General features: G+C 38.4%; 1 protein-coding gene across 3 annotated transcripts in view; it reads left to right on the forward strand.

Moving 5' to 3' along the window:
- Nucleotides 1–19368, forward strand: part of prkd1 (protein kinase D1) — a 302791-nt gene that overhangs the window by 237789 nt on the left and 45634 nt on the right. For 2 of the 3 annotated variants that reach the window (XM_048599966.1, XM_048599969.1), the window contains 3 exons: nucleotides 10202–10412; nucleotides 15289–15366; nucleotides 16096–16294. In XM_048599966.1, coding sequence (XP_048455923.1) covers nucleotides 10202–10412; nucleotides 15289–15366; nucleotides 16096–16294 — 488 coding nt within the window. The remainder of the gene's footprint in view (nucleotides 1–10201; nucleotides 10413–15288; nucleotides 15367–16095; nucleotides 16295–19368) is intronic. The other variant, XM_048599967.1, reaches the window with a different exon arrangement.

The raw sequence follows: 19368 nt of genomic DNA on the forward strand, positions 1-19368 counted from the left end.
ATACCTATAGAAAGCTTTAGGGTTTTCCTTGATCCTACCTGCTAAAGACTTCTCATGTCCCCTCCTGGCTCTTCTTAGCTCTCTCTTTAGGTCCTTCCTGGCTAACTTGTAACTCTCAAGCGCCCTAACTGAGCCTTCACGCCTCATCTGTACATAAGCCTCCTTCTTCCTCTTGACAAGAGATTCAACTTCTTTAGTAAACCACGGTTCCCTCGCTCGACCACTTCCTCCCTGCCTGACAGGTACATACTTCTCAAGGACACGCAGTAGCTGTTCCTTGAACAAGCTCCACATTTCAATTGTGCCCAGCCCCTGCAGTTTCCTTCTCCACCCTATGCATCCTAAATCTTGCCTCGTCGCCTCATAATTGCCTTTCCCCCAGCTATAACTCTTGCCCTGTGGTATATACCGATCCCTTTCCATCGCTAAAGTAAACGTAACCGAATTGTGGTCACTATCACCAAAGTGCTCACCTACCTCCAAATCTAACACCTGGCCTGGTTCATTACCCAGTACCAAATCCAATGTGGCCTCGCCTCTTGTTGGCCTCGCCTCTTGTTGGCCTATCAGCCCCTTGAAGCTTCACAACTGGAACCTCCCTGTGATGGGACCCAGAGACTGATTGGCCAGCAGGGTCAAGCAGCACAGGACTTCAGGAGCAAGGTGCCTGACTGAAGAAACTTGCCAGTCAGTACTTTACAAGCCTAACTGATGTCTGCATGACCCAGTGAGCTTTCTCACACAGGAAGGTGGGGACTTAGTTGCTGCTGAAGTTTCCCACTTCCACACTTTGTGTACAAGGCACTACCTCTCAGCCATATCATATTCACAGAATTAAACTTACAAACATGACTCAGACACCTTTCCTGGATGTGTCCTGCCCACCAGGAAGGTGGAAGTAAAGGAGTTTACACTTGGGAGGAGTGGCCTTGTGAGTTTTCAACTTGACTTTGGACCCCATGAAACTAAATTACATCAGGTCAAACATGGGCAAGGAAACCTCCTGCTGGCTACACCTATAGTCTTCCCTTGGCTGATGTATCATGACTCCCTTTTTTTGAATACCACTTGAAAGAAGCATCAAGGGCTGAATCTTTTGTCGCTAAATCAGTCAGTATACTGAGTTAATGATTCATCTCAGCCTCTCCTGAGGTTCCCAGCATCACAGATGTCAGTATTCAGCCAATTGGATTCACTCCACATGACAACAAGAAACAGCTTGAAGGTACTGGACATTGCAAAGGCTATGGGCTCTGACATTATTCCAGTGGTAGTAATGACTTGTGCTGCAGAACCAACTGTGCTCCTACCCAAGCTGTTCTAAGACAACACTGGCATCTATGTGACAATGGGGAAAATTGCCCAGCTTTGTTCTGTTCACAAAAGTCAGGGCAAATACAACCCAGCCAATTGCTGCCCCATCAATGTACTCTCAATTATCAGCAAAGTGATGGAAGGTGGACAAAGTGCGACCAAGTACACTTACTCACCAATAAGCTGGTCACTGATACACAGTCAGCTTTGCCCAGGACTATGTAGCATTAACCCTCATTCCAACTATGGCCAAACTGTGGAGAAAGTGTGAAATTCTGGACATGATGAGAGTGTGGCTGCCGTTACATCAAGGCGTTTGATCAAGTGTGACATCAAGGCCCCCTAACAAAATGGTCATCGGTGGGAATAGGGGTGGGAGTCTCCACAGTTGAAACCATACTTAACACAAAGAAAGATGGTTGTGGTTGTTGAAAGCCAGTCACCTCAGTTCCATTTCATTTCTCAGCTGCAGGAGTTCCTCAGGGTAGTAAGCTAGACACAACCATCTTCAGCTGTTTCATTAATGACCTTGACTCCTTCATAAGATCAGCAGTGATCACATTTTCTGATAATTTCAGAATGCTAATTGTAATTTACAACTCCTCAGAAAGTAAAGAAATCCACTTCCACCTGCACAACATTTAGCCTTATAAGACAAATAAAAACTGCAGATACTGCAATCCAGGGTAGACAAACAAGAGGCTGGAAGAACACAGGCAGCATCTGGAGAAAAGAGCAGTGAACGTTTCGGCTATTATCCTTCTTCAGGACACAGGCTTGCTGCGTTCTTCCAGCCTACTGTTTGTCAACATTTAGCCTTAGATTGATAAATGGCAAGTAATATTCACATCACAGAAGTATTAGACAATGACTATCTCCAAAAAGACAGAATCCAACTGTCTCCTCTTGGCATTGCTGAATTTCCGCTATCAACATCTTGGGATTTCTATTGACTAGAAACTGAACTAGACCAGCCATATAAATAATGTGGCTCCAAAAGAGGGTAGATTTTGGGAACTTTACAAGAATTAACTCACCTCCTGACTTTCCAAAGGCCGTCGCCATTTTCAAGGCAGAAATCGGGAACGTAATAGAATACTCCCCATTGGCCTGAATGAGTGCAGCTCCAGCAACACTCAAGAAGCTCGACACCATCCAGGATCATTTGTTTGGTACTGCATCCACATCTTAAATATTCACTTCCTTCATCACCAATGCACAGTGACAGCAATATATATCATCTTCAAGATGTTCTGCAGCATCACATCAAGGATTCTTGGACAGCTGCTTCCAAACTTTTAACTTCTTTCACCTAAAAGAGCATGAACAGCAGACATCTGAGCACCCTCTAAGTACTGCATTATCCTAAAATACAAACGTATCCCTGTCTTTTCATCATCACTGGGTCAAAATCCTAGAATACCATTTCTAACAACATTTGACTGTACCTACAGCACATCAAATGCAGTGGATCAAGAATGTGACTTACCAACACCATCTCAAGGGTAATTTGGGATGGGTATCATATGATGGCCTTGCCAAGGATGCCTAGATCCCATGAACCAATAATAATAAGCCTGAAGCTTATTTTCCTCTGCTAACTTGAAATTTATATCGACTTTGAAAAAGATGCTTAAGCTATTTTTGTAAACTTGTGCCTATTTAGTATTAAAACATGTGGGGCCACCTTAAACAAATATGAGTACCTTACTATATTCAGATTTAACAGTTAAATACTGTTCCCAATTTCCAGGTTTTAAGATATCATTTTTACTTTACTTCCATTTGCATTCAATTAAATCACTGTGTCAGTAAAAGTGTACCTAACTGAGGAATGAAAAGCTGAAGTCCATTTAATGGTGAATTTTACCACGTCAGATCCTCTAAAGGAATTTATTTATGTCAATCCCACACTAAGCTATTTTAAGTTCATCTTGGCACATGTTTAGCTGGACTCATTTTGCAGCAGCTCCACTGTTTACGATTCACTGGTCAAATCACAGAATATTTGTCTCCTGAGAAATGGAACTCAACAAAGACTTGTGTTTTCTGACCTTGTGCTGAGTAGCTGAAAGATTGGTGTAATCTCACGGTTCACTGCTTCTGCAGTTAGTTCTATATTAAACAGCGCACCTGGGTATTGCAGTCACACACCTGAACGTGAAAATGTCCAACTCTGCAAAATCTGCCTTGATCTTTAGTTTTATTGATCAACTGAGAAAGTGGTTGCACGTTGATAGTCCAAAAGCTCTACTGCACCGCCACAAATCTTGAGGATTGTTGTTACCAGCAGTTGTGGTTTACATACAAATATATGAATTAGGGGCTGCAGCAGGCCACTCGGCCCCTTGGGTTTGCTGTGCCATTCAGTAAGAGTGTTGCTGATCTGCTTACTGCACACATCTGCCTACCCCTGTTACCCTTTCACTTCCTTGGTAATGAAGAATCTTTCTCCCTCTGCTTTAAAAATATTCAAGATGACTGCTTTCACTCCTTAAACCGGGCAACACCTTATTTTTAAACAATGACCTCTACTTCTAGATACTCCTAAAAGAGTAACTGTCCTTTCTACATGCATCCTGTCAAGATTCCTCAGGATATTGTACAATTCAGTCAAATCACTTTTTACTCTTCTAAACTCCAGTTGTCACAAATGTAATCTGCCTAACTTTTCCTCATGGGACAATTCTAAATATTAGTTTAATAAATTTTCTCTGAACTGCTTCCAATGCATTTCTACATCCTTCCTTAAAGAAGGAAATCAATGTTGCAAACAGTACTCACCAATGACCTGTAGAACTTAAGTATAACCTCTCTATTTTTGCATTTAATTCCCTTCACAATAAACATAAACATTTTATCATCTTGCCTAATTATATGCTGTACCTCATGCTTTTGCAATCCTGCACTACAACACCCAGATCTCTCTACATCTCAGAGTTTAACAATCTTTCACCGTTTTGATAATATACTTATTTTTTATTCTTTTGCCAAAATGACAATTTCACTTTTTCCTGTATTATAGATCATTTGACACATCTTTGCCTACTCACTTAACCTTCGTAATATCCTTATGTTATCTTCATATCTTACTTTTCTACCTTTATTTGGTCATCAGCAAATTTACCAATCATACCTCTGGTCCTAAATTAAAAATGAAAGAACTGTGGATGCTGTAAATCAGGAACAAAACAGAAGTTGCTGGAAAAGCTCAGCAGGTCTGGCAGCATCTGTGAAGAAAAAATTAGAGTCAACGTTTCGGATCTGGTGACCCTTCCTCAAAACTCAGCAACTTCTGTTTTTATACCTCTGGCCCTTGTGACTTATATGCAATTGAGGCTTCAAGTCTCATCCTTCATCCCTCATCCTTAGAATTGTCCTATGAGGAAAAGTTAGGCAGATTACATTTGTGACAACTGGAGTTTAGAAGAGTAAAAAGTGATTTGACTGAATTGTACATTAGCAAAAAGTGACCTATGTACGTTTACACTATTTCCTATAAACTAGACACTTCTCTTCATGCCATTATGTCACTCTCCATACTGTAAATTTTATTTTCTGTGTAATACTTTGATGTGGCACATTTTCAGATACCTTCTGCAAATCTAATTCACATATTAATACAATTTCTAAGAGTCAGCTAGTATAATTTTACACTAAAATCTCAGAATGTAAATGATTTATTTAAAATTGAATGTCATTGTAAAGGGTCAAACCAAGTAAAATCTTCACTACCCATACTGCCTGTACATGTGGCTGCCTATGCTGGGCAAATAGTGATAATATCGAGCATTATCATTGAATTCATTTTGTTTTAGAAAGCACCATTTAAACACATTTAAACACCCTGGCTATTACTGAAAATACTTTGTTGAAGCACGATTAAATACTTTTCATTATTCTCATGAGGAACTGATTGCCTCAATACAGTAATGCAAAATGTTCCAATAAAAGAAGAATCCATCTGACACAAACCCTGGCTAGTGAAAGTAAGTTACACCTGTTTCAATTCACTTTTATTGTTTTAGGAGCAGCTGACAGAAGTTCCTCGAAGTCTCCACTTTCTGACTCTTCTGCTTTCTAATAATTGATGGAGATTAGAGGCAATTGTTTACGAAGCACATAGATGTTGACCCCAATTGTCTAAATGATTATCCAATATAGAATGTCAAGAAAAACAGTATAACCAACCAAGATGCGCACTAGTTTTGTTGATGAGATGTAGCCCCACTGACTCAGCCAGCATTTACCACCAACACCTAACTGCCCTTGAGTAGATGGTGATGAGCCACCTTCTTGAGTTGTTGCGGTTCACGTGATATAAGTACACCCACAATGCTGTTAAGGAGGAAATTCTAGGACTTGCAGCCATTTTGACGTGTCATCAATAGGAATTACTGTACCTATGGAAGGTTGTGTGGGTCCAGGTCCAACTCCTAAGATTTGAGCACATATTCCAGGCTGACACAACATTACTGTACTGAGGGAGTGTTGCATTTTTGCAAATGATGTGTTTTGGGTAAAATTTTCAACTGAGGTCCCAACTGTGCTCTCAGGGGGATGTAAAAAAATCATGCACTATTTTGAAAAAGTTCTGAAGAGTTCGCCCCAGAATCCTGGCCAATATTTTTTCTTCAGTCAATGTCACAAAATCAGATAATTTGTTCATTTATCTAATTGCTATTTGTTGTGTACAAATTGAATGCCACATTTCTTACATTTACAGTAACTCCACTTCATAAGATACTTCATTGGCAGTAATGCACTTTTACATATTCTGAAGTTGGGAAGGGCACTATGTAAATACAAGTTGTTACTTTTTTTTGTTATTTGTTCATGGGACGTGGGCATTATTGGCTGGCCAGCATTTTATTGCCCTATCCTTAATTGGCTTAGGTGGTGAGCTGCCTTCTGAAACCGCTGCAGTCCGCAATGCCCTTAGGGTGGGAATGGCAGGATTTTGACCCCGTGACAATGAAGGAATGGTGATATATTTCCAAATCAGGATGGTGAATGGCTTGGAGGGGAACTTGCAAGTGGTGGTGTTCCCATATATCTGCAGCCCATGTTCTTCTAGATGGAGTGGTCATGGGTTTGGAAGTGGTCCGTGAGGATCTTTGGTGAATTTTTGCAGTGTATTTTGTGAAAAGTGCATACTACTGCTACTGAGCATGAGTGATGGAATGTGGTTTGTGGATATAGTGCCAATCATGGAGCTGCAATCATCCAGACAAATGGGAAGTATTACATCACATTCCTGACCTGTGCTTTACAGTTGGTGGACAGACTTTGGGGAGTCAGGAGGTGAGTTACTTGCTGTGGTATTCCTAGCCTCTGACCTGCTCTTATAGCCACTGTGTTTATGTGGTGAGTCTAGTTGAGTTTCTGGTCAATGGTAACCCTGAAAATGTTGTTAGTGGGGGATTCAGTGATGGTAACACCATTGAATGTCAAGTGGTGGTGATTAGATTATTTTTTATTGGAGATGGTCATTGCCTGGCATTTGTGTAGCATGAATATGACTTGCCATCTGTCAGCCCAAACCTGGATATTATCCAGATCTTCTTGCATTTGGACATGGACTGCTTCAGCTTCTGAGGAGTCACAAATGGTGCTGAACATAGTGCAATCATTGGCGAACATCCCCACTTATGACATTATGATGGAGAGAAGGCCATTGATGAAGCAACTAAGATGGTTGGGCCTAGGGACACTACACTGAGAAACTCCTTCATAGATGTCCTGGAACTGAGAAGACTGATCTCCAACAGCTTTGACCATGACTGTCTTCCTATGTGCCAGATATGACTCTAACCAGCAAAGAGTTTGTCCCTGGCACCCATTGATTCCAGTTTTGATACAGTTCCTTGATGGCACAATTGGTTGAATGTGACCTTGATGTCAAAGGCTGTCACTGTCACCTCACCTCTGGAATTTAGCTCTTTTGTCAATGTTTGAACCAAGACTGTAATGAGGTTAAGAGCTGAGTAACCCTGGCAGAACCCAAGCTGGGCGTCACTGAACAGTTATTGCTGAGCAGGTGCTGCTTGCTAGCACTGTTGATGACACCTCCCATCACTTTACTGATGATCGAAAGTAGACTGCTGGGGTGGTAATTGGCTGGGTTGGATTTGTCCTGCTTTTATGTACAGGACATACCGGGGCAATTTTCCACATTGCCGGGTAGATGATAGTGTTTTCACTGTACTGAAAAAGTGAGGCTAGAGGAGAGGCAAGTGGAACGCAATTCTTCAGTATTATTGCCAGACTGTTTTCAGGCTCCATAGCCTTTGATATATCCAATGCTTCCAACCATTTCTTGACATCACAAGGAGTCAACTGAATTGGCTGAAGACTGGTATCTATAATGCTGGGTCCACTGGAGGAGGCTGAGATGAATCATTCACCTGGTACCTCTGGCTGAAAATTGCTTCAAATGCTTCAGTTTTATCTTTTGCACTGTTAATATAATATCTACTTCACTTGTCTATAACTAGAAAGATCCACTCTTAGAAACCAATATGACTTTATTGCTACTCCAGCTGATCAATGCAATGAATTGTTAACAAGACTATTGTATGTTTCATCAATAACACAACAGTGGAACTGTGTAAGGCAGATAACTAATAATAGCACAAACAGACTTGCCATTAACTTGGATATTGACAACATTGGTTATAGATTTCCCTGTAATCTAACCTCTTTGTGAATCAACAAACTTCTAAGTATGGATATCATAAACCAATACAGTTCCTGCTGTGCAATTTAACTCTCAGCTATTCATGTACTTAAAAAATCCCACATTTTTAAAATTCAATCTGCATAATTATATAATGTCCACTGCAAAAGATGTAATCTCAGAGTTGCAATTTAATTTGGGGTTCATAAAATCTACATAACGTGTTTACCTTAATTGGTATAATGAAACATTGAGAGTCAGGTTATAGCTTTACAGCTCACATCCTATTCTGTGCAACATCTACAAATCAATTATCTACAAATCAAATAAATAGAATGGTTGGACATGAATTTTACAACTGACGGCTTCAATCCAGTAACTATGTCTAAGGTGATGTGAAATTTTTAAACCTAGTTTGTGAACATAAATATTTAATGTCTTTACTAAAATATCCCTTCACTTCTGCTGTTGTGTATTTCCAATTTGGGTTTTAATTTCTTCTTGTTTCAGTCTTCTCAAGGCTTGAACAATGAGGTATAAATTCATATTTGCTAGGTGAGCCAACAGTTACAGAAGACACACAGTTCAATTTCCTCCATCCACATAACTGAGTACCAAATGATGCATTAACCACAGAAAGAGATCCCATAACTATTCAGATTTCAGTAATCGATTACAATCTGTTCTTCAATTAATTATACTAAATAATTCACGAATGATAAATTTTGAGTAGGTATGTGTAAGTTCCCCCGTGACTTTCATTTAGTTGTTAGTTGTTTAGTGTTGATACAAGAAGTTGCATTTATAGATTTATTTCATTTTAGTGGGGGGACGTATTTAATTTTAAGTATTATTACATGATTAGTTGATTCAATGTTGCCCTTGATTTTTAAGTAATATTGGTAGTTTTGTTGCATCACAAAAGAGGATTAATCAAATCCAGATTTGGAATGTAATCTGCAAAAGATCATTTAATTTGTCACAGAAATAGATTCACTTTTTGGCTGCCTAGTTTCTTGAGAGTGTGAAAATTTGAAATTCCAGGTATTGGTATGTACTGAACACTGACAAATGCAAAGCCACTGGAAAAATATAACTATTTTACTCAGTCTTACAGGTAATACTGTAAGATTTGTTTTCATACATATCCTCAGTATTTAAATCCCAGTGAGGCAACAAGGGAGACATTTAATGTACAGGAATCTGCTTTAAATTCAAAGGTACTTTTGAGTGAAAAATACCAATTTTAACTCCAATTTTGTTCGTTTAATTATTTTGCCAAGTTATTGGATAATTCATCTTAGACTACTTGAATTAGGAGTAGACTATGCTTCAACATTATTTAAGTACAACAAATTACAATATGGCTATGGATCTAGTTGTAGGGAGGTTACTAAAGGAATGAATGGCAGAATAAGCAATTCCACTCCTGACAGTAGAATAAATTATGCAAATGATCACATTTGTTATTCAGCAATCTACCCTCACACTTGTGGTATAAATACCAACATACTGTGAGTTCAATACATTAGTATTTAAGTTGCATAATAGGTGTACTCGTAGCATCTGCCGGAAACTGAGAAAACATAGAGTGCAAATGTTTTAGAATTCAAAGAAAATGTCAGATCAAACAGTGTTTTAAAATTCAAGCACACATTGACTGCTGTGATATTATTAAACACGAATGACTATCACATCTCTGATTCAGTAAGACAATATAAAGATCATATATTCATTTTGTATATTACTTTAAATAATATTGTTAAAGTACAACCTTATTACCATAACTGCACATTGCAAATACTTACTTAACCCTCTCCCTTTCTGAAGCACTTTAAAACTGAGTCAACAGTGTGTCTTTCCAGCCTGTATAATGTCTGATAGCTAAGTGTGAACCAATTGATGTAGAAATTTAAGCAAATCAAAGTGCAAATTCCTGTTTAATAGTATAAGAAAAAATAAATGGTGAAGAATAAAAAAATGTGCCTCTAATCTGTACAGTTCCTGAGTAATTAAGCAAATTTTTATTTCATTTTACATTTTACCATGTTTGCAATCCATTAATAGATTGCTTTATTGAGTATGATATAAATGATTGCCTATTTAATTGATACTCAATATGTATTTAATATTTTTCAAGCATATTTTCAATCTGTTATGGAGAAATAACCTCAAAGAATGTAATGTTTTATTATTATGTACTTGTAGCAGAAGACACCATCTGAATCTTTCATTGGAAGAGAGAAGCGCTCAAATTCACAGCCATACATTGGTCGCCCCATTCAAGTGGATAAGATTTTCCTTTCCAAAGTTAAAGTGCCTCACACATTTGTAATTCATTCCTACACTCGTCCCACTGTTTGCCAGTACTGTAAGAAGCTTTTAAGGGGCCTTTTTAGACAGGGAGTGCAGTGTAAAGGTGAGTATTCTAATCAATATGCATGCACTGTTGCTCTAAACAGTGACAAATGATGAAATTTATCTAAAAAAGATTTTTTAAAAATTGTGTTCTATTGTGTTTATTTCTCTCATATTAAACCACTGCAATTTCTTTGTACAGTGTTGGCGTGTTAAATTAATTCAGGTCCCATTCCTTTGTTGAATGAAAGCCATCACAATGCCATCACTAATTATGTATCTATTTATGTTCAACGTAATGCACTTTAAAACTATCCAAACTCTCCCCTGCTCATAAATCCGCAACATACTCCACATTGTTCACACTTACATCCTTGAATTCTATTTCCAACCCTGGTTTATGACATAGCTGCTTTAACTCCTCATCACTCTTGACCAGTCTAATTTGCTTCAGTTTCAAATATGTTGAAGAATTTCCCAGAGGTGTTTATCTTAATTTAGAAACAAAGTTTAATAGAGAATTCACAGAACCAGTATTTATCGGAGATATCATAAAACTCAGAAATTGTTGGCTTTGTAACATGTACCAAATTGTATCTGTGATAATGGCAAATGCTCCATGTTGCTTACGACTCTGTTAGAATTACAGAATGGTTACAGCACTGGGGCCGGGGGTGGGGGGGTGACATTCTGCCAATCATGTCAGTGCTGGCTCTCTGAAAGAGCAATTTACCTAGAACCACTCCCAGCCTCTCCCTGTAGTCCTTAAAATTCTTCCTTTTCAGGCAATAATCTCATTCCATTTTGAGTGCATTAATTGAACCTGCTTCCACCACACTCTCAAACAGTGTATTGTAGATCTCAACTCCTCACTGTATGAAAATGTTCTTTTTTTCTTTTTTTCCCATGTTGACTGTGCTTCTTTTGCCAGTCACCTTAAATCTATTCCCTCCAGGGCTCACTCCTTCCATCACTGGAAGCTGTTTCTTTCTCATATTCTGTCCAGATCTCTCCATGTTTTAACTATCTCTATCAAATTCCCTCTCAACTTCTCTTCTCCCAGAAACACAGTCCCAGCTTCTCCAATCTAGTGATGTAACTGGAACTTCTCATCCCTGGAAGAATTCTTGTGAATCTTTTCTGCACCCTCTCTAGCATTTGCATATTCTCCCTAAATTGTGGTGCCCAGAATTGGATGCAATGCTTTAGTTGAGACTGAAAAGCGTTTATACAAATTTAGTATAATCTCCATGCTTTTATGTTCTATGTCCTTATTTATAGAAACCTGGATGCTGTTTGTTTTACTACCACACTCTCAATCTGTCCTACCATCTTCAATGATTTATGCAGATGTGCACCCAGGTCCTCTGCTCCCACATTTTGTTAAAATTATGCTCTACATTTTATATTGTCTCTCTGATTTCTTCCTACCAAAATGAATCATTTCGTATTTCTCTGAATTAAATGTTATTGGCTACTTGTTCACCCATTCCACCAACCTGTCCTTTTGAAGTTCTACACTATCTATCTTCCTCACAGTTTGCCAAGCTTCCAAGTCTTGTATCATCCATAAATTTTGAAATTCCAATTTATACACAAAGATCAGCCATTAACACATATCAGGAACAACAGGAGTACAAACACTGACCTGAGTACTCCACAGTAAACTTTCCTTCAGCCTGAAAAACAATTGCTCACCAATACTATTTGCTCCCTTTTACTCAGCCAATTTCATAACCACGTTGCTACTATCTCTTTCATTCCATGACCTCTTACTTTGCTCAGAGATCTGTTCTGCAGCACTTTACCAAATATGTTTCAGGAGTTTATGTACAGCATATTAACAGCATTGCCCTCATCAACCCTCTCTGGTTCCTCATCAAAACACAATTTCCAGGATGTTAATTAAACTTGATTTGCCCTTAGTAAATCCATAATGGCTTTAATCAGTTAATCCACAATTGGGCAATTGACTATTCATTTTGTCCTGAATTATTACATGTAGAAGTTTTTGATTTTGATCTTACTAAAGTCATATTTCAATATCTGAAAATACACCCTGTATTTTATGCAGGTGGAATTGTAAATCTTATCATAACCAAAACCTAAGGCTGCATTATATTGCAAAATATTGCAGTTACCAGCATGCGCAGAATCCTGTTCTTCAGATAACCTTGATATTGGAGACCATTAGATCAACTCTGCAGTACATTCTAGGCATTTTTAAAACCAGTTCACGCTGCATTGATGTTCATATATCACATTCTGCCAAACTCAAGTGTTCCCTAAGGGGTTTTGAAATTGGAATTTCAAAATTTATGGATGATACAAGACTTGGAAGCTTGGCAAACTGTAAGGAAGATAGATAGTGTAGAACTTCAAAAGGACAGGTTGGTGGAATGGGTGAACAAGTAGCCAATAACATTTAATTCAGAGAAATACGAAATGATTCATTTTGGTAGGAAGAAATCAGAGAGACAATATAAAATGTAGAGCATAATTTTAACAAAATGTGGGAGCAGAGGACCTACCGTATAATGCATGACAGGGTAGATCACAAACCGTTACCCCATTGCATCAATACATACCTAAAATCTCTTGTGTTGAACTGAAAGCAGAAACATAATTGCACTCGCATTTTCTGCCCTCAACAGCAAAGTAAAAATTCTGCCAAGCATCTGTTTATTTGATGAAACTATCAAAAAAAATGTTAATGTTACATTGTGTGTGCCTGAAGTCCTAAGTCACTAAGAAGAGGAATCTGGTCCTAATTCATTAAAGCTTTAAGAGTCAGTGTTGATGATCCAACATATCTGGCTAATAGATATAAACAGGAGTGCCAGAGGTTCTGTTCACTCTGAGAGGTGGCTCTGAGGAAGCTGCACCAGTGTTAAGTACTATGCATGTCCAAATAAAGGGTAACTTGGTGACGTGATACCGAATTCTGTGGAGCTATTTCAGGGAACATAGTTTAAATATAAAGGGTCTCCCATTTAAGAAGCAGATGAAGATAATTCTTTTCTCGAAGAGGATTTAGAGAGGTCTGTGGAATTCTCTTCCTGAGTGAGCATGCTTCCAAGGTGGAGTGAGATAGATTGTTGATTAAAGGAAGTCAAAGGGTATTGGGGATAGGCAGGAAACTGGAGTTGAGGCCCCAATCAGGTTAGTCGTGATCTTATCAAATGGCTGAGAAGGTTTGAAGGGCCAAATGGCCTACTCCTGTTCTCAATGTGTTTGTTTTTATGTAAGAATAAGTAGTTTCTGACAAAGCCACCATGCTCGAAGATTGAACATAAATGGTCAAAGAGTGACTGAAAGGCCATGAATATAACCTTGATATTTTGAGGAAGCCAATGCTAGTGTTATCAAGTGCAGTTAAGGTGGGGTCCTAAACCCATCTACATTCAACTACTAACATTTGCTCCATTATAAAGTCAGACGTTGGATCTTTTGTTGATGATTACAGCATTTAACTTCATTCAAAATCACGTCGATAAAACAACACTCTATGTTTCATGCACAAACCTGGAAAATCTAGACTCAAAATACTAAATAGCAATCGTATCCAGCTGCAGCAACAGAGAGCCAATCCACCTTCTTTGACATTTAATGCTATTATCATTGTCGAATTACCCACCATCAACTCCTTAGGCGTGTGGGGTGGGGGCTACTTTTGACCAGAAACATAATTGAACCAGCTACACAAATACTACAGATGCAAAAGTAGGTCAATAGCTGCATGTTCTGTGGCAGGTTGCCTATCTCCTCAATCCTACCAAGCCCCTCCACCAATTTGAAGGCACGTCAGTGATGCTTTTAAATATTCTATTTTAGTTTGGATGGATTCATTTGTCACAAAAGAATGAAGTGTTTGGCATAATTCAGGACAAAGTAATTTGGCTTGTTCAATGCTCCATCCACCAGTCTAAATATCCACTTGAGCCACCCATGCTGCCATGTGTACTATCCACGGGACACACTATAGCAACAAAACAAGGCTTCATTGTTAACTCTTCCCAAACTTATGAGATTTCCAACTAAAAAATACATGAACAGCAGGTGTATGGGAACAGCAACGCCTCCAAGTTCCCCTCCAGTCAGGATCATCCCAATATTGCTACTTCTTCATGGTCACTTCAGCCAAAATCCTGTAATTCATTATTCAATGGCTTGTGTGACTGCAGCACTTCAAGCTAATTATCCAACATTACTTCTAGGGTAACTATTAATAAACAGTAAAATGCTGATCTTCCTAGTGACCCTACTAGACTTAGAATACAACACTAATTTTATGGAGTGGTCTTAATGTACTGAAAGGCTTTTCTTGCTTAGGACTTCATGATCTTCCTATCAGGCTGTTTATCAATTTTCTTGCTTTTGTAGTCTTTTTATTTGCTCCATTACTAAAAAGTTAAAGTGTTTTACTGAGGTATAATTTCTTTTGTGCTATTTCATGCTGCAATTTCCAATCTGGTTGAACAGACACCAACCTCCTCCCTGAGATATTGAAAGGCTGCTCTTCAGCTAACTATCAGAAAATATTGATTGACTCCTGTTTAAGTGCATTTCTTTCTAACTTACCTCTCTCTCTGTTGAAGTAGCTCCCTTCAATTTAGTCTCTTGAATCTATGATCGGATACTGACTGGAGATCAAGGGTTACTCCCATGTGTCTCCATTGTTTCCAGGCTAACTCATGCTGTACTGCACCACTGAACTGACTCGGACACAGGCTAATTAATTTTTCACACAATATGACCAAATTCAATTGTCAAATGTTTAGTAAAACTAAAGTACTATTATGAAGTCATAAACATGATTTCCATGCCTTTACTTAATCAATAAATGTTGCATTTTTGCTTTTCAAAGAATTGTGTTAATAATATTTTAGAAGCTGTTCATATGGTATTAACTAAATCTTTCTTTTTTTTTCTGCTAGATTGCAAGTTCAACTGTCACAAACGTTGTGCCCCAAAAGTGCCGAATAATTGCCTTGGTGAAGTGGCTATTAATGGAGGCAAGTTAGAACATACATTCATCTCTGCAACTCAAACCAAAGAATGAAATACTTGTGATTATACAGTAGCTTTCATAACCACTGGATATTTCAAAGGGCTTTACAGTCAATAAAGCTTAGGATATGTGATAGCCGATAAACTTCCATGAACAGCGATATGATAATGACCAGATAATTTGTTTCCGTGATATTGACTGAGGGATAAATATTGGCCAGCTCATCAGGAATAACTTCCCTGTTCTTCTTCTAACTATTACAATTGGATGTTTTATCTCTAGCTGAGGGAACAGATAGAGCTATAATGTTTCATCCAAAACATAGTACTTCTAACAATGCAGCACTTCCTCTGTGCTGTACTGAATGTCAACCTGTGCTAAAGTCCTGCTGTGACTATTAGGACATTTCGTTGAGATTTTTTTCTGATGAAAAGTCTAAACTCTTTTGAGCACAATCGTTTACTTGAATATTTCACGAAAGTACCTGATTTGGCGTGCCATCACCTGTGGAATCTGTTCATACATCATTTAAACTGTCAAAAAATTGTACACCTGATGCCAAATGCCAAGAGGAAATGTTTCCTTGGCATCTAACTATTACATGTGTTACTTTTATAATGTCTATGGAATCCTAGATATGTTTCTCTTTAACTGGTACTTAGGTATTAGATGAATGTTGCAGCATTGTCAACAAAATTTGTGATTGGTTTGTGTGGTTTTTATATTTTAATAGATTTGCTTAGCCCTGGTGCAGAATCAGATGTAGTAATGGAAGAAGGAAGTGATGACAATGACAGTGAAAAGAACAGTGGACTTATCAATGACATGGACGAGTCCATATCTCATGACTCTGAACTATTAATCCCAGAGAGTCATGGTGACAACGGTGACATGCAAGACCATGAACAGGATGATGCAAACCGCACGATAAGGTTTGACTGTGATTACAATATGCAGATTGCTGGAAGTTAGATAACATTTGGTTTGGCTGTACATTGCTAAATATTCCACATTTGCACATTTATGCATGCCAACTAATGGACTGGGTTAAAGCTGTCAGTTTCATTCCATAATATGATGGGTCTCAGACAATACTCCTGGTTCTTAATGTCACTACATGAAAGGTTCATGGAAGGAAGAGAACATTTCAAGCAAAATGCCTAGTTCTAGGTTGCCTCTGAGCAGCATTGATTAACATCTTGAGAAGTTCAAGGCTCTTTCACAGAAAAAGAAACAGACGCCAAGCAGTAATCGGAGAGTTGGGGAGAACAGTCAAAAGCAATAGAAGGATTTAAGGAGAATTTTTCGGGAGAGAATCAACATGGCAGAGCTGTTTAGAAAATGAGTTCTCGATATTAGGCTGATAATTGTTGAAGTTTTATTGGTCAAAATTAATGTGGAATGAGACTATGCTCAAGCACCTGGGCCAAAAGAATAAAGGACATGAACTGTTTCATGGATATAGCAAATAGTGTGCTGAAATCTAAAACATGTCAATAGGCTATGAAACAAGGATGAGTATTTTGAGTAAATGAATCAGCGTTTGGAAATAGTGGAGGTTGATAATATTAGAAGTTGAAGAAAAGAGAGTCAGACAGTAGGCAGATGACAGAGTATTGAATAAGATCAGGCACAGGAAGACACTAAGAGGGCATCGCATGTAATGGAAATATGCGGGACTTCGGTAGCAGTAATGGAGTGTAATAGTGTAAAAGCAGTTTATGTTGCAGAGACAGAATTAGGCAGTCGTGCTGATGGTTCTTACGAAACTCAGCTCAGGCTTGAGGCTGTGCATGGTCAGGTTACAAACCATTAAATAAGAGAATGAAGGCAAAGTGGAAGCACTATTATATTGCAGAGTTTTTCCTTTTATATTGTACTAATACAACAACATTCAGATGAATAACCTCCTTTAACTAGATGCATTGTAGACAAAATGACACATTTTATCATGTTCACAGCTAAAGATCGCACACCGTCAGCATATGTTGTGATTTGTGCTATTCTTGCATCTACGAAATGAAAGCAGTTCATCATTTAATAAGAACTGGCTGTACCATGTTGCAGAACATTTTATATATTAATTACATATGATAGTGGATAGAAGAAACTTAACTCATCCCTATTTTAAGAAACCTTGATGTATCAATGATGATAGTCAATTGTCCTTCAATTTGTCAGTGATGAATGTTCACAGTACTATTGGTCTGGAGAAGGTGAAAAAGTTATGTCATGTAGGATGCTAGATGTGCTTGTGGGCTTGTGGGCTTTGTCCTAAATGAAGATGAATTGGGCAAGAACTGCAAATGTCATGTAAAATTTTGCTTCATGCGGTTTCTTTTCAGTTGTGGACACTGATGCAGGTTGGAATTGGCTCTGCCTACTTGCAGGCCACCCCCTCCCCCCCAGTATTTGATACAGCAAGACAAAGTATAGGTAATAGTTAAGGAAAATGATCTCTTTAAGTAAATTATGTTCATGAAGTACTTGATAAATTCTGAGACCTACATCAAACAGAAAGCTTTCACAGACCGCTGGTAAATATCATTAGATCAAATTGGGTACTGAGTCAAAACCTCAGTCTTTGTAAGGAATCTCTTTATACATTTTTACTGAACAGAGCACTTCTGTTTCCCAGACTGATAAACAGGGCACAGCTTGACTCTACACTTGTCAAGTACAAGTGTAAGACTGCTCCTTCCTTTGCAATCTGTTATTTTCTAGGATAGAAGCTTGAGAGGATGTATTGACATGCTTAACCTGGACAAAACCCTGCAATTACTTCACAAAATTTGTCATTGTTTTTTGCAGTGGAGCCCAAGGTTTGCCTCATCGAACTTTGTACTCCCTCTCAGGATGTAATTGGACCCATATTTATTTACTCATGGTATGTATGGAATGGTACAGTCAAAGGAGATGAACTTGTAAGCAAACAACTAAATACTGCACAGTTATAGGCTTAACTAAAGGCTCATACCACCAGTTTATTAGGAGTTCCTTTCCTGTTTGCAACAATCGTGATAAAATAGTTTGGCTTTTCACTGGTACAACATCTCAATGACACCTCAGCCCTAGTCCATCTTAACAACACAATATATTGGTCATTTTCTGATTCCAGGGTGTCAAGTTACAGGAAGCATCCAATCATTCATTTTTAATTTGTATGACCTAGTCAATCACATTTATTGTTTTTCAGAGTACCTAATTGCTGTCTACACTACCAAGAGACACAGCAGCATTAGCTGATTTATTATTCAATACACACAAGAATATATGTTGCACAAAATGAATAGCACCAGGCCAACTGGGAAGTAATGAGCTTCTCTGTAGAATATGATTACCTGACAGAAATGTTAATCCCCTGGGATATTCTAACAATTGGTGATGTTAAGTTTCTGCCCTACCTTCACTTCTCCAACTTATCACAGAGTCAATGTTTTCTTTTCAGGGTATATGAGTACATACCTTTTATGAGTGCATTGAGTCAACCATACCTGACCCTAATGAACATAATGATGTACAAACGGACACTCAAATATAGCAGTAGACAATTACTGTGAATTTTAAAGTGATCCGGCCTAATCATTTGAAATACAGTCTTAACCATAAAATAATTGCATGATTTAAATGCTGTATCTTAAAAGTTTACCAATGACGTGCAAATGAATATTCAACAAGCACAACCCTGCCATATTTCCTGTGAAGTGATATACAGTAGCCGTGCATTTCTGGAAGTTGTCTATGGTCTATTGGAAAATACATTAAAAGTGTTGATGGTAGATAGGCAATGGCTAGTTTGTAATATTTAATGAGATAACAAGGTGTAGAGCTGGATGAACACAGCAGGCCAAGCAGCATCAGAGGAGCAGGAAAGCCGACGTTTCAGGTCTAAACCCTCCTGCTCCTCTGATACAACAAGGTGCAGGGCTGGATGAACACAGCAGGCCAAGCAGCATCATAGGAGCTCCTCTGATGCTGCTTGGCCTGCTGTGTTCATCCAGCTCTA

The sequence above is a fragment of the Rhincodon typus genome, chromosome 8 (assembly GCF_021869965.1).
Source record: "Rhincodon typus isolate 14 chromosome 8, sRhiTyp1.1, whole genome shotgun sequence".
NCBI lineage: Eukaryota > Metazoa > Chordata > Chondrichthyes > Orectolobiformes > Rhincodontidae > Rhincodon > Rhincodon typus.